At 41.8% G+C, this 14987-nt stretch overlaps 1 protein-coding gene across 1 annotated transcript; it reads right to left on the reverse strand.

Moving 5' to 3' along the window:
* Window positions 1–9646: 9646 nt before the first annotated feature.
* On the reverse strand, window positions 9647–14165 carry TPBG (trophoblast glycoprotein). The gene is made up of 2 exons (XM_053937163.1): window positions 14097–14165; window positions 9647–13724 (listed from the first exon to the last, which is right to left on the reverse strand). The coding sequence occupies exon 2, from the start codon at window positions 13568–13570 to the stop codon at window positions 12449–12451; it is 1122 nt and encodes a 373-aa protein (XP_053793138.1). The 5' UTR covers window positions 13571–13724; window positions 14097–14165; the 3' UTR covers window positions 9647–12448.
* Window positions 14166–14987: the final 822 nt, after the last annotated feature.

Below are 14987 nucleotides of genomic sequence, written 5' to 3' on the forward strand. Positions count from 1 at the left end.
GTTAAAGCAGTGAGTGTTATTGGAGAACTAAGAAAGGAAGTTATCTACACAGCATTACCATTTGTAGCATTTGGATTCTCCTGACAGAAAGTAGCGACCCAGGGTACCCATGCAACATGGAAACACAGAACAGAGCTACTCCCTCCTCCAAAAAGTTCACTGAAAAAATGTCCCCAGGTGGCCAAGAAAGCCAATGGCATCCTGGCTTGTATCAGCAATAGTGTAGCCAGCAGGACCAGGACAGTGATTGTCCCCCTGTACTCAGCACTGCTGAGGCCACACCTTGAGTGCTGTGTCCAGTTCTGAGCTCCTTTACTACAAGAAGGACACTGAGGTGCTGAAGTTCAGAGAAGCACAACAGAGCTGGAGAAGGGCCTGGAGTGCATATCCGATGAAGAGTGGCTGAGGGAGCTGGGTGTGTCTAGCCTGGAGAACAGAAGGTTCATGGGTGACCTTATCATTCTGTTTAACCCTCTGAAAGGAGGGTGTAGTCAGGTGGAGGTCAGCCTCTTCTCCCAGGCAAACAGCAACAGGACAAGAGGAAATGGCCTCAAGCCATAACACTAGGGCAGATTCAGGTTGGACATGAGGAAGAATTTCTTCACTGCAAGTGTTGTCAAGAATTGGAATGCACTGCCCAGGGAAGTTGTAGAGTCACCATCCCTGGAAGTATTCAGGATATAACTGGACATGGGTCTCAGTGCCATGGTTTAGTTGGCATGGTGGTGTTTGGTCAAAAGCTGGACTCAATGACCTTGGAGGTCTTTTCCAACCTTAGTGATTCTATGATTCTCGGATGGCATGTTTCTAAAAATATTTTTCCTAATGTAGGCAGAACACTTACCTATCCCTCCTTTAAAATACTTTATTGTTGAGTCATAAATTTGATCTCCACAAACTCCTCATTTTAGCATTATCACAAGTTCTGCTTTGTATTATGCACTAGTAAAAATAAAGTTTCAAATGAAGTCAGGGTAAGTACCCTGTCTTTTCCTTCCCTTTTTCAAAGGCAGCCCTCTCTGTTATTAGTTTGTGCTAATGGGAAACTGGCAACTGATGGGCCAAAGAGAGCTGCCTGAGTACCTAGCACAAATTACACCTTAGAACATTTTTCCTGTCACTGCTAGAACTCTGCCTCCACAAGCAAATCTAAATTATCTCTGCCAAGAACAATTTATCCCCAGAGCTTGAATCTCCTTTTCTCCGTGTTGGAGTGCCCCAGGTCACACTGTGGATCACACATTTTTGTGATTTTGGAATAAGGATGGAGGTCTAGTCCTCCTCTGTAATCAGCTTGGTTTATGTCTCTTTGCCAGTACAAAACAGCCACCAAGCCAGAATAACTGGCCACAAAAGGATCACTGGCAGTGTAGAGAGACCAGATGCAAGAAGACCAAAGAGCTGTTGCGTGATGCCCCACACAACCTCCTTCACTGCAGTGGGTCTGGAGACCTGTGAGGTGTTGCTATAATGGGAAAGCCTCTCTCCTCTAGAGCCCAGAAAATGGGCAATCCAGGACAAAAGCAACACTTGATCTTATGCCACCTTTCACAGAAGTGCCCTCGCTCCCCTACTGCATTTGAAGATGGAGGCCCTTTCACGTTAGAGAAGCAGGATGTGACACCTGCCCAATGTACCTGCCATACTGACACTCTCTCACAATGCACAAACACCCACTCTCCCGCTGACAAATTGTATCATCTCTTGGTAATTATCCTGTCGGTGTTTTGACAAGGAAATTCAAGAATATCCCAGTCCCTTGCTCTTTTTCTCTGAAGGCATACCGACAGAGAGATGCAGATTTTAAGGAGAAAAAAAGTGTCAAAATATTGGCAGCATCCTCATGCTGAAGGAGCAATAAAAACAAAGTGAAGTCAAGGGAGTATTTTGTGCTAAACTGTTCACCCAGGATAGGCTTCTGTCTGACTGTTTTACAAGTTACAGAATTCTAAGCTACTCAGAAGACTTAATAGATGCTAAAAATTGCCATGCTAGCCTGAACCATCATTCCTGTTATCAAAAGTGTTTATTGCAAAGCTTACTGCAATAATTAGTTCTAAACTAGTAGATTCTATTTCTTTTATCTAAAAAAGTGAACAAAATATAAATAGCTTTCAATTAGCATTATTTGCAAAGGCCTGCACATGAGATAAAACTGAAATATTGTTTTCCAGCAAAAATAGCATGGCCTGTATATAAGAAACATGTGTTTTTGTAAATACCAAATTTACAAGAATTCTAAAATGTACTATGTAAACGTGCATGCATATATATATATAAATGCACGTACATAAAAATATTGAAAATGCAAAAAATGTATTTTATTATTTGTGTCATTATGAGGTGAAGATATGAAGAGCAAAATGGTATGGACATGTTTCCCCTCATCCTTTAAAGCTAGTAAGAGCAATTCACAAGCTGACCAAGATGATTGTGCATTACCAATTTATCTTGCATTCTTCACTCTATTGCAAAGCTCAGATCAGCACATACTAAATTTTGGCTGATGTAGACAAGACATTAAAACCAACTGTGAGCTGCAAATATTGTTTATCAGAAAGGTAAGAAGATGACATTCATGTTCTTTTAGCTGGATGGTTGGACACTGCTCAGTCAGAACAAAACAGGCTACAGGAGAGGAGAGAGAGAGAAGAGAGGAGAAAAGAAAGAGGAAGAAGAGGGGAGAGAGAAAGGGAAGGGGAGAGAGGAGAGTTCACAGGGTACTATGATGCCCATATTTGAGAACTTTGCAGGATCCTTAGGGAGGGAGCTTATTTATTATGACGTACTTTAAAAACTTGTTTAATTGGTAGGATCTTTACTCATTTTTTTCACTGTTTCTAAGCAATCATTTTCCTGCGGGTTCCATCATGGTACTGAATTTATGCACAGCTGATCTATTTCCTGATGCAAAATGTAATTTTTAAGAGTATTTATCACATTCCTTTAGAAAGATGAACTTCTAGGACTAAATTAAAGAGGAGAAGAATGTCCCTAACATTTTCTTCTAAAGCAGGCAAAAGGCTTATTGCATGGGAGGCAAAACTTTCTCCAAGCAGCAGGCTTTGCAAAGGAACTTACTCGTACTTGCAAAGGAGCTTTGCAAAGGGAATTAGGGAATATCATAAAGCAAATCCACCTTTATGTGCAAGATGCTTTACTTTGCTTATGCCTTGTCTCAGAAACATAAGGCAAGACAGTGCATACAGTATCCTTCAGCCAGTGTACACACTTCCCTTGGGAGGGAAGGAGAGAACAACAAGCACTTCATGCATTACTGGAAGGCACAGAGTGCTGTGTAAAAACTACGGGAAAAAATGTATAGCACATTCTGGCATTGGTACTTTCTGGTGACCTAGATTAAATGTTAATGCATGAATTAGCTCTGGCTCCAACAACACAAAACCCTGAATAAACCTAAATAACCTTAAACTTATGAAAGAAACCATACTATCTTCTACTACTATATCACTATTGCTGCCAGTAAGTATAAAAAGGACAGTCATTACAGGAGAATTTCGGCTCTACCACCTTCCTTTCTTAAACAGTTTGTTCCGTCAAAGGTTTTCCCTTTTCTACTTCTTCCTTTCACATGGCAGAATAATGGAAAACAAAATTGGGAGGGATCTCAGTAGCACTGATGTACTATCCATTGATCTCCTTGTACTGAATATACCCTCTGCAAATTTATGTGTTTTCACTGTTGAATGTATAACAATAAATAAATATGTGAGGCAAATATATTTCTGTGAATATACTTCTTGAATTCTCATCAACAATAAGATCACTACTATAATTATTTTGAGAGATGAGATTTTTGCCTATTAATTTGATTTACATCAACCAGTTCTTGTTTACTTCAATTTTCCTTCTAAACCACAGGGCAGACATGCAGGTTGTGAATTAGTATATAACTTGTATACAAAAAACCCTAGAATTGGATATGGTGCTTCACACCTGTATAAGACCCCTTTTGGATATACTATATTCCACATCAACTGCTAAATGCTAAGCATAGTTTGTATAGCTCTCTACAGTGACTAATACTCAGCTTTGAGTCCTTTCCTGCCAGTTAAAATGATTCTAGCTGGTGAAAGCACTAGTACCATCCACTCTAAGCTGGTGCACCACTGCATCATCTGTGTGTGTTTGAAATAGGTCACTTCAATTCACATTACTCAGTGTCATTTATCAAATCCTATCTGCTATCTCCGTGATTTTGATCAGAAAAACTGCTAAAACTACAAAATCTAGAGAGCTTTATTAAGAACAACAGTAACCCCTACTGGATTGTGATTGTCTCCCTGGAAACCTAGGAGAAAAAAACCACCTTGCACTGCTTTGTGAAAAAGGCATAGTCCGCATAACTGTGATGAAGAACGAATTATTTCTCTGCTTGCAATAAATTTCTGTGTCATCATCTCCTGGATTAAATTGGAAATCCTGCTGAATTTACACTCGAGCTTGCTGAAAGACATCTGTTCCTCGCAAACTCAAATTCAGAGCATTTTTTTTTTTTTTTGTATTTACAGATAAGTTATGAAACCAGGCATATGCCAGCTAGTTTTTTCTATGTTAAATATTCCAAGTACTAGATTATATTTCTTTATATGCTTGAAAATAAAGGGACTTCACATATGATTAATAATATAAACAAACTACCACAATCTGCTGAATGCATGACCTAAACTCATCTGGGTCCTGTTCGAGCACATCAGAGTGTGTGTGGAGCTGTAGGGAGGAGAAATCGGAGCAGAGGTACCACAAGCTATTGTAACAGAAACCTCACGGGCTCGTTAAACAGCATCTACATCACTATCACAAATTCAGCATTCCAGCCCTTTCTGCACATATAGCATTTCTGACAAATGAAGAATATGTTAGCAGAGCTGTTTTCAATGACATTTTACTATCCTGTCAGAAAAGTTCAAGTACTCTTTCTGCAAGTTTTTTTCAAGACTATCGTCTCAAAATAAGATCTTCTTGTTCATTACTGGAAATCGGAATCAGAAAGTTCCTCTGGGCTACCACAGAACTTTTTAGTATGTTGAGAAGCTAAACATAAAGGGACAAACAGCAAAAGGGAAAACCTAACTGAAAGACTGGCAACAAATATAACCTTAATAATAATCTGCCTGGTGATAATTATTGAGTATTTGATTTTATGCATGACTTGTTTCTAGGAATTCTACCTTTGCTTACTAATGTGAAGCAATCAAGTTTGGTCACAAAGGTGAAGGATAAAAGTAACCTGGATTAGGGATGATTAAATAAGCTAGAGAAGAGGAAAGATATTCTGGTAGGTGGTGTTACAGAGATCTCAATTTGAGAAATTACAGAGAGAACAAAGACTGGGGAATTTCAGGAGTTCTTACAAGTATTTATATTTTCTCTCAAGTGTATACCAGACATACACCTTTTCACGTTGAAAATTGTTTTTTTCTGCATTTTGTTCAATTTACCTTAAAAAGAAAACAAGTGTAATTTTGCAAATGGTATTCAAGAATGTTTGAAAATGAAGCCCCTTTAAGCTACTTTGAGAGCAGTACTCCAGACTTTGGAAAATCTTGACCACTCAGCACCAGTTTCTGTTAACTTGCTGCTAAAGGTCACAGTAGGTGTGCAGGAACATGAATCATGTCTTATGTGCTTCTCAAAGGCATAGCCACTCCCTTTAGGCATTTAGGTCTCCTTTCCAATCTGTGAAAAAAAAAAAAAAAAACCTAAGCTAGCCAACAGAATGTTGGACAGGAGAGATGGTGTGCCTTGGATTCTACTCCTCTTCTGTCCTCTCTAGCTTTGCATTATATAAATGTATTTATACATGTATGTGTGTGTATGCAAAATGCTTCTGTGTACATATAAAATAAAAATTCTTGTCTTCTGATGTTTAAGAGTTCTTAGTCCCCTCCAGGCTAACTAAGCACCCACCTCTGCAAAGATGGAACTAGAAAATCAGTGGGGTAAAACCCCTGACTGAAATATATTTAAATGTGTAACTATCTGTAGGATTCAGTTATTCCTTGTTCAAGAGCTGTTAATGAGAATTAATGAAGACACCTACCTGAAGAATAAAACTGTTAATGCAATAGCTTCTTCTTTTTCTTTTTCCATCTTCAGAAGCAGCTTAAATTACTCAAATGCTCTAATGTGTTGTCAGTTCATGATGGCTTACAGCATTCTGGCAATAAATGTTATTTTTTCTTATTTTGCTATTTTACTACCATTACTTGATGAAATATACAGTAAATTATGTTGAAATGTCTATTGGACTTTTGATAATGTCCATTTGACAAAGGAGTCAAATGTATTATATATGTTGTATACATTTATTGTATACATGCCCATGACATCACACAAAGCTACCCTGGGCTATGGCACAGAAGGGAATTTCTACTGGAACAAATGGAATACCTGAAGCAGACTGTGGCCAGATACTAAAACAGTTCAGTTCTGTGACAAAACTTAGGACAGATCAATCTACCATGTGTAAAGCCAAACATCCTTCTGTGTTAGCTGTTCTAAGAACGAGTAAAAAACAATGACAGCAAGCAATTTAGACACAAAACTAACTTATCAGCTATGTTCCTGGGACAACCCCAAAAAATTGTTCCTACCTAACAAAATTGTGGACATTTGTATTAGCTATCTATGAGAAGATAAACTGCTGTTCTTCCCTTTCATTTCCATGAGGTTACAATATAAAAAAATTCATTAAAAGAAGTTACAGGAATAAAAGTTTGTCAACTGAATGCTTTTTTTGTACCCCTCTGGTTTTCATCTGTTTTCTCTGTTTCGGCAGCATTTTTCCTTAATAGTTCCATCAGTAATAATAGTGCCTTTATATTTCAGTATGCAAATATGTATTTGAAGACTTTAAAACACAGTCTGATCTGGTAATGAAAAAGATAAAAATACATTACTGTTAAATTTAGAATTGGCACCTAGCTTGAAAATTAATACCACATATATTATAACCAAAAAAATTTATCAAATTAGGTTTGAAATAACAAGAACAATTGAAACACAATCTCTTATATTTACTGGCCAAGTTTCTTTCTAAGTAAATAAATCAGACCAACTATATAGACCTTGCTTTTTCACTATTCTATCATGCAAATTCATAGCTCAACCATCAATTTGGGCTAAAAGGAATAGAACTACACTTTCAGTAAAGACCCCAATATCTGTAAGGATTTATAGCAATAAAATAAACAGAATGAACATATAACATTTTATAAGCAATCTGGTAAATATTTTATTGGAGTTTTCCTCAAGAATATTTTTTGATTAGGAAACCAAACTTCAATCAGAAAAAGTTACAGCTGTTTCTTGCACATCTAAAATTTCTGTAACAGTGAAACATTCTAGAACACAAGACTTCTAGCGCTTTCATCACCGTATGTACTGAAATATTGCTAATTTATTCAGATGCTTTCATGCATAATTACTAGAAACACAAATCTGTTATTCTGTTAGTCTATCATCAGATAGGAAAAGCTATCTAGTGAATACTTTGAAACATGTAAGCAATTGCAAATATTAAATTATTAACTATACCACAGATATGCTGTCTAAAGTACTGGTTTAATTTCCTTAATAGTTTGCTTTTTCTATTTAGGCTAACATTGGGAATGCGAAGACTGATTTCAAGCTTTGCCTACGCAACAGATGACTTCTGGCACAGCAAGGTTTTCCAAGGATGTGACAACACATAAATTGTAACACAGTTGAGAAAGTGAAAGTCCTTTTTAAGGACATACTTACACTGCAAACCTGTATTCTTCCTTCTGAAGGCTTGGTAGGGTTTTTTTTTCAACGGGAGAGAAGTGCTGTTAGGTTTATTATGTTGGTATAAAGCATCACTTTTCTGCTACTGCTGTATTGACTTGGGAAGCTAACAGAGTACACTTCTGTATCACCATAGAACCCTCAGCTCCCACGTGGTTTATCTGTTTTCTGAGTGAAGTATCTGATAAATGCTGCACTCTCCAAATGTTCTGCTTTCTATCTCCCCTGTTTTTTTTTATTGGGCTTTTATTGTTTGATTTCAAGCCAAGGTCTTTTCCCCTTGTAAGCAGCATATTTGCAAAAAAAAAAAAGGGATTATTAAGTTATGAGCCTGATCTGGTCATTATTAAATCAGCAGGTACTGAATTAAATTCAATTTTCTATTATATTCCACAAAAAAACTCACAGTGGAAACACCTGCACTGCCAATATTGTAAGATGGGACACCACTTGTTAACAAAATGTTTCTATTTATAGCAAGAGGAAGAAATTAGAGCTGTGCCTATAAAAATGACCAGAACATAACGGACAGATTCAATCAGGAATTGTCCCTGCCATAGCATTGTGACTTCCAGTGCTGACCCATTATGAAGAGGGGTTTCTTTTACAAGCCTCTCTTTCCTTTGCAAGTTTCTCCCTTCCACTTTCTCTCATAGAATATAAATGTCATTTGGAAGCTTGAAACCAAAACATTTTTCTTACCAAATGCTATTTTCCTTCATCATATGTTGAGAATGAATGGTTCTTCTTGAACATTCAGCTGCTAAAGAGAAAGAAAAAGTGTGTATCAAATTTTCATTCTGTCCACTTTGACAAAGGCTCTTTTCCACATTAAGGCTTAAAGAGAAATAAAGATGCTAAACCTCAAAATATTGTTGCAGTCAGACTGATTTCTCTACCTGTGCAGATTCATGATACTCTTTTTAATGGATTTCTTGAGAAAATGAGGCAAAAAAGAAATTATACAGATGCAGAAAGATTGGAGTATACCACAGGGAAAATGCTAGAAGAATAATGAGAGTTGGGAACCTAGTGCAGTCATATTTTGAATAATTTGCCATGCCTGTTTTCAGTGACATCTCAGTCAACAACAGAATGTGGGTCTGAACAGACTGCTCTGCTTGCTGCCATGTCACTGGGGACTGTCACTAGTGCTTAAAAAGTAAATTACCCTGAATGAAAAGATTTAAAGCAGTTGTTGCAAAACTTCAAACCACTTTCTGGATGTCAGAATTACTGGTAATATTATGCCTTGGCAAAATAAAAATTATCTAATAAAAATTAACTAATTTAAAACTACCTTGGTTAAAGGAGGATTTGGGGAATTTTTTTACCTGGCAACATCACTTATCCAAAGTGTTTTAATAAAATACATTAAAACTATGTCAATTCCTTGTGCTATTTTTCTAAGAAAATTATAAGATTATTACAACTAAAACTACTTTTAACAAATCAGCTAATCCTTGGAAAAACGACCCTTTCTGCTTAGCTGTGCAGCCTTTCATGAAGATTTACCCACTGCTTTAGTCTGGATGTTTTTCAGTGACAACTATGTCATGCAGAACTTAGAGGATTTATGTATACACAACATATTTTAGAGGCATTTAGAACTACATGTGTTTTATTGAAGAATGAATGAATAAGCTGCTTTGGAAATAGTCAATTGGAAGTAGTCAATTGGAATCTCAGGTGTCAAAGCAGAGTAGGATTATAAAATGTGCTTCAGAAGAACATTGAAACGAATTTTTTTAAAGTGTTTCATTTTTTTACCACGTTCTGAAGTAGTGTGGGAGCTACTTTTATGTGTCTTCTGAGTACCACTGTTAATTATTTTGTAAAAGAAAAGAAAAACAAATTCCAAGCACTGTTTATGGAAGGGAATTTAAGATCAAATAATGCATTGTACAAAACACCAAAGCATTCACTGTTGGTCAAACACTGTAGGGGAACATCATCCAACACAACACTGACACATGCTAAATGTTACATCCTAATAAATACACAAAGTAAGAAAATGACAAAAATTATTTTAAAGGAGCTGTCACCAGATCTCTAATAATTTTCTATTACATTGACTAAGATACAAAAATAAGAGTAATAATAATCTTTAGAATAATATGTGTAGTAACAGTAACAACAGTTACACTTGCCCACTATACTCACTCATTGGTGAGAGACTGGAATTAAAGTCGTTGCCTGTCCTTACACAGCTCTACAAATGCACGGCCGTTACATTAACACATCACGGATAATTGCTTTTACTGTAGTTACTTTAAAGAATCTGTTAACAAAACTCAGGAAATTGCCCAAGAAATGGCTTGGTTTGCACGTATTTTATCTATTATATTACAGGAGCATCCTAAGCAAGGATGATGCTCTACTCCTCTTGGCACTGTACAGGTAAGTGTAAATTGATACTCTCCAGAATAACGGATACAACAAAGCACACTGCGTAGCTACTGTAAATTCTAGCTTCTTACATAACCTATCTGATGTATACCAAGTATGAAGGGTTTGCATAGTGGCAACAGTAATAGTTCTTCACACGGGGGTTTTCACACTATACTTAAAATATGGGCAGCTAATATTCAGATGGGCAGCCTGCTTTATAAGAATCCACAAATTTAATTCATATGCCGTTAACCAGATATTGCTCATACATTTAAATTACAGCAGGAGAAATATGCTATCACTTATTTCACATTAATTGCAAAATATGCTGATTTACAAAAGAATAGTTGTACTGAATATCCATTCTTTTTTTTACTTTCAAGGGTAAATGCACATAAGTACATAAAAAAAAATCACTGCTGTTAAACAAATCCAATTTAAAGCAGTAGAAAATTAATCAAAAGCAAGTTGTGCTACTTGCTTTGTCTGAAATCTCAAGATGAAAAACACTTTTGAATAATACTGATGCCCAAAATAGATTATATTTCTTCTGATACTTTAAACACTATTTTATATTTGAGCTCTTACGAAATGTATACATCTATGAGAAAACTGTCACTTCTGAAAGCAAAAGGAATTAGCCAGCATTTCGTAAAATTTGAGAGATGCTCAAGAGCTTCAAGTAACAGTGACCATGGAAAAAGCTCCACAGATAAACTGATATATATCAAGTCACATCACACTTTTACAGCTGGTGTATTTTTTTAAATTGAGAAACCATAAATGTATTAGAAAAAGTGCACTAGTTATTGGCGGCCACAGCTATATGTGGTCAGAGTTGCATCTTAAATTAGGCATTCTGAAGGGTTCTTTTGCATGCTTTATCTATTTACAAGAAAATGCATTCCCAAGCAAGTAGCAAGCAACATATCATACTGAAGTGCACCTGTTAAATGCATTAAGGTAAATGTAAAGTTCCATCAAGTTACTGGATGTAGATCACTAAAGAACTTCACAGGTACCAAGACCTTAAAAAGGAAACAGCAATCTAATAAATGCTGTAGTGATGCACAAGCCTAGAGCTTCCTGACCGCACGACTGAGCTGCATTTAATTTAGTTCAGGACACATAAGTATGGTTTTTTATAATAAGCCATTCCATTCAAGTAAAATTTTCTTTAACTTACGTACTCCACAATTTAATTTGGTTGTTTTTTTTTTTAATTTGGTAGAGAAGACCTTATGAAAATCCTATTAGCTTGTACCTTCCCAGGAAAATGGACCCTAGCATCTGTCTTGACATTATGCAGGTGCTTTCAGAGAGCAGTCCGAGGGGTTTGTGCCAAGTGAAACTGCTCCTGTCGCTTAATCTCAGTGTAATTAAGCTCAGTGTAATTCTCCTAGCATGTATCACAAAATTGTCAAACATTTATGGCTCTAAGCTACACATTCATATAAACTTTTATTCCTATTTCTACTGCGGGGCTATTACTTCAGAGACTATAGAGCTATTCACATTCTTAGATGTCCATACTTTTCTCATTGAACAGCAAACACGACAGTTCTTGTAAGACTGTTTATTGAATTTAACAGTTCAGACTGAGTTTAGATGGAGTTTAGATGCAGTTTGTATAAAAAATTCTGTCAAGTCATGTAAACTGCAATCAAAAATAACTACAAAATAGCAAGAGACTTACTGAGATCATAAATTTCCTAACATGTAAAACTATACTGTATTTGTGCATGCTTGCTATTCGATTTCCTTCTGAAGAGCTGTTAAAAGGAGTTTGTTTGGTTTTTAAAATCTCAAGATAGTCTATGAAATGTAATCATCGCATCTCAATTCAGATATACAAGATCAAAACTGGCACAGAGGAACATAACTTTTTTTTTTCCCAAAAAGTTGAGGCAGCTTTTGTTGAATGGCATCTGCATCAGTAAACGTTTATAAACTCTGGTGGCTTTGGATCATCAGGGAGAATCCTTTTTTTCTTTTGACATCTTGAAAAAAAATTTCCCACAAGTGCAGACAGGTAAGGAGGAAAAAAAGTAGCAGCTTGTTTCTTACACACAGCTGAACGCCATGCTCAGCAGTCCAGTGTCTCAAAACAAAAATTAACTTGACATCACAGGGAGGCATATCCCCCTCAAGTTATAAGCATGTCTGAGACTTTTCAGGGGAGATGGAAGCAAGCACAAGGGTAAAGCATAAGTCTACTTTTCATGCATAGGTATACGTTGCACTGCTCTGCATCCGGGGCATTTTGTCAGACATCCGAGTTGGAGCTGAGGTTTGTTAACCTGGGGTCTGCATTGATCTCATATCTGTAGTGGTAGCCCTCCATGTGATCCCTACAGGCATCTCTGATGTTGTGCATCCACTTTTTAATTCCTTTTCGGTTCAAGTACAAAACTAGGAGGAATATGGCCCCAATGAGAGCCAAGACTATCCCCAGGAAGACGTATGAAGTCTGTAGCTGGGAAGGCAGGTCTATGGGCGCAGAGCAGTTCAGGTCCGAGCCATTGATCTTCAGCAGGGCTTTGCCCAGCATCTTGTCAGGGGAGGCACAGGTCAGGGCGTCTTTGCCCTCCACCTGGTCGCTCTCTTTAAGCCAGGCCACCAGGTCCTCGATGGCACAGTCACAGACCCAGGTGTTGCGGCGCAGGACGATGTGCCGGAGCGCGGGCAGGCTGCGGAACTGGGCCAGGGTGCTGTTCCACAGCACACCCAGGGAGTTGTCGCTGAGGTTGAGGCTCTGCAGCTGGCCCAGTCCCTGAAAAGAGACATTTCGCAGGCCCACCAGGGAGTTGTTGCTGAGGTCCAGCTGCCGCAGGGCCGGCAGGGCAGTGAACATGCCGGCGGGCAGCAGCAGCAGCCCGTTGTCGGCCAGCTCCAGGCGGCTGAGGTTGCGCAGGGCCCCGGACTGCAGCAGGGCGGCCAGGCTGAGCAGGACGCTGTGGTTGCGCAGGGCCCCGCGGAGGGCCAGCTCCTCCAGCGGGCTGCCGCCCTCCCCGAAGGCCTGCGGGCTGAAGGAGCCCAGCGCGTTGCCGCTGAGGTCCAGCTGCCGCAGGGCGGGCAGGGCGAGGGAGCCGGCCTCCACGGTCCGCAGGTGGTTGCCACTGAGGTTGAGGGAAGCGAGGTCGGGCAGGCGCTGGGCGGGGAAGGCGCCGGCCGGCAGGTCGGTCAGGGGGTTGCCGGTGATGAAGAGGCTGCGCACGTAGGGCGGCAGGTCGGGGGGCACCGCCGTCAGGTTCCTGTTCACGCACTTCACCGTCCTGGCCGGCTCCGAGCACTCGCAGAGGGCCGGGCAGCCGCCGGGCTGCGCCGAGCCGCAGCCCAGCAGGACGGAGAGCAGCAGCCCCAGGCGGAGCGCGCCGCGCCCCGGCATCGCGCCCGGCCCGGCCCCGCGCGCAACTTTTCCCTCCGGGCGCCTCCGGCTCCGGGCGGCGCGGCGAGGCGGGGGCCGGCTCTGGGCAGCCCTTTCTTCGGGGGCAGGCGTTGCCCCTCGGGGGCTGGCTCCGCTCCGCTTCCCGCAGCGAGACCTGCGGCAGGGGAGGAAAGGGAGACGGCAGCGGCGGGGCGGCGCGGATCCTCTTGCCCGCGCCCACCCGCCCTCCCTCGACCCGCGTCTCGTCCCCCGCCCCCGATACGCGGCTCTCCCGGGTGGCCTCGGCCACGCGGAGGAACAAGTTTTCGCCCACTTCCAGTTCACGCCGCCGCCTTCCCACCCGGCCGTCGACTCCACCGGCGTAGCACGGAGAGGAAGAGGAGGGTCTGACTCGCCGCCGCCCACCGTGTCCCACGGCTTCCCACCTGCGCTGCCTGCCCCGGGGCTCTTCCCCTCCGCTACAAACTCCCGCCCCCAAACCCACGGCGGAGCGGCGCCGAGCCCGGTCCCGGACCCCGTCCCTCACCTCCTGCCCCTCGTACAGAACAAACTCCGCCGCAGCTCGCCGCCGACTGCCCCCAGCCCTGCCGCCAACTCCGCGCCCACCCTCGCCGCGCCTGGCCCTGCCTCCGCTGGCAGGAGAAACCAAGCGCCGCCCGGCCAGGGGGAGCCGCCGCCCGCGCCCCGCCCGGCTCCCGCCCGCCGCCCCCGCGCTCCAGCTCAGCCGCCGCTGCCAGGAGCTCGCCCGGGAGCTCACGGGAGGCTCTGCTCGGCATCCCGTCCCCCTCGTCCCCCGGCCCAGGTGGTGCTGCCGGAGACTCACCTTGCCGCCGAGCGGGACTGCGCCATGTGGAGCCGCGCCATGCGGGGCTTCGGCTCGGCTCGCTGGGCGCGGAGCGGGTCCCGCCCGCCTCTCCAAGGGAGAGCCCCGCGCTCCGCTCCCCGCCTCGCAGCGCCGAACTTGTGCCTGCCCCGCCGCGGCTGCTGGGCGCCGTTCCCCGCGGTTTCCACGATGGGCGCGCTCAGGGCAGCGGCAGGATGGGGAATCCCGGCGGGTTTCGAGCGCGGGGGTGCCGTGCCGGCTGCTGGCGGCCACTGCCCCCGCCCGCCTACCCAGGATCGTGTTTCGGGAGAGGAGGGAACTACAGCAGCCACAAAATACCGAGTGAGCTCCAAAGCTAGAGAAAAAAAAAAAAAACCAAAAAAAGCCAAAAACCTACTCCGAAACCAAAATAACGCCAAAACTACACTTAAACCCACCGGGAACTTTAGTGGTCCTAAAATATAGAATAATAGTGATTTTTAAGAAAACTAATGGACCTGCAAATCGACAGTTCAAGATTGAGATTTAAACTTTATTATGGTGAAGAAAAGCCTGTAAGTACCGGTCTGCGTGTAAAATGTTTACCAGCTTCAG

This window comes from Vidua chalybeata, chromosome 3, assembly GCF_026979565.1.
Source record: "Vidua chalybeata isolate OUT-0048 chromosome 3, bVidCha1 merged haplotype, whole genome shotgun sequence".
Lineage (NCBI taxonomy): Eukaryota > Metazoa > Chordata > Aves > Passeriformes > Viduidae > Vidua > Vidua chalybeata.

Coding starts and splice junctions, on each gene's coding strand:
- TPBG (XM_053937163.1), bottom strand. CDS start 13,570: ATGCCGGGGCGCGGCGCGCTCCGCCTGGGGCTGCTGCTCTCCGTCCTG.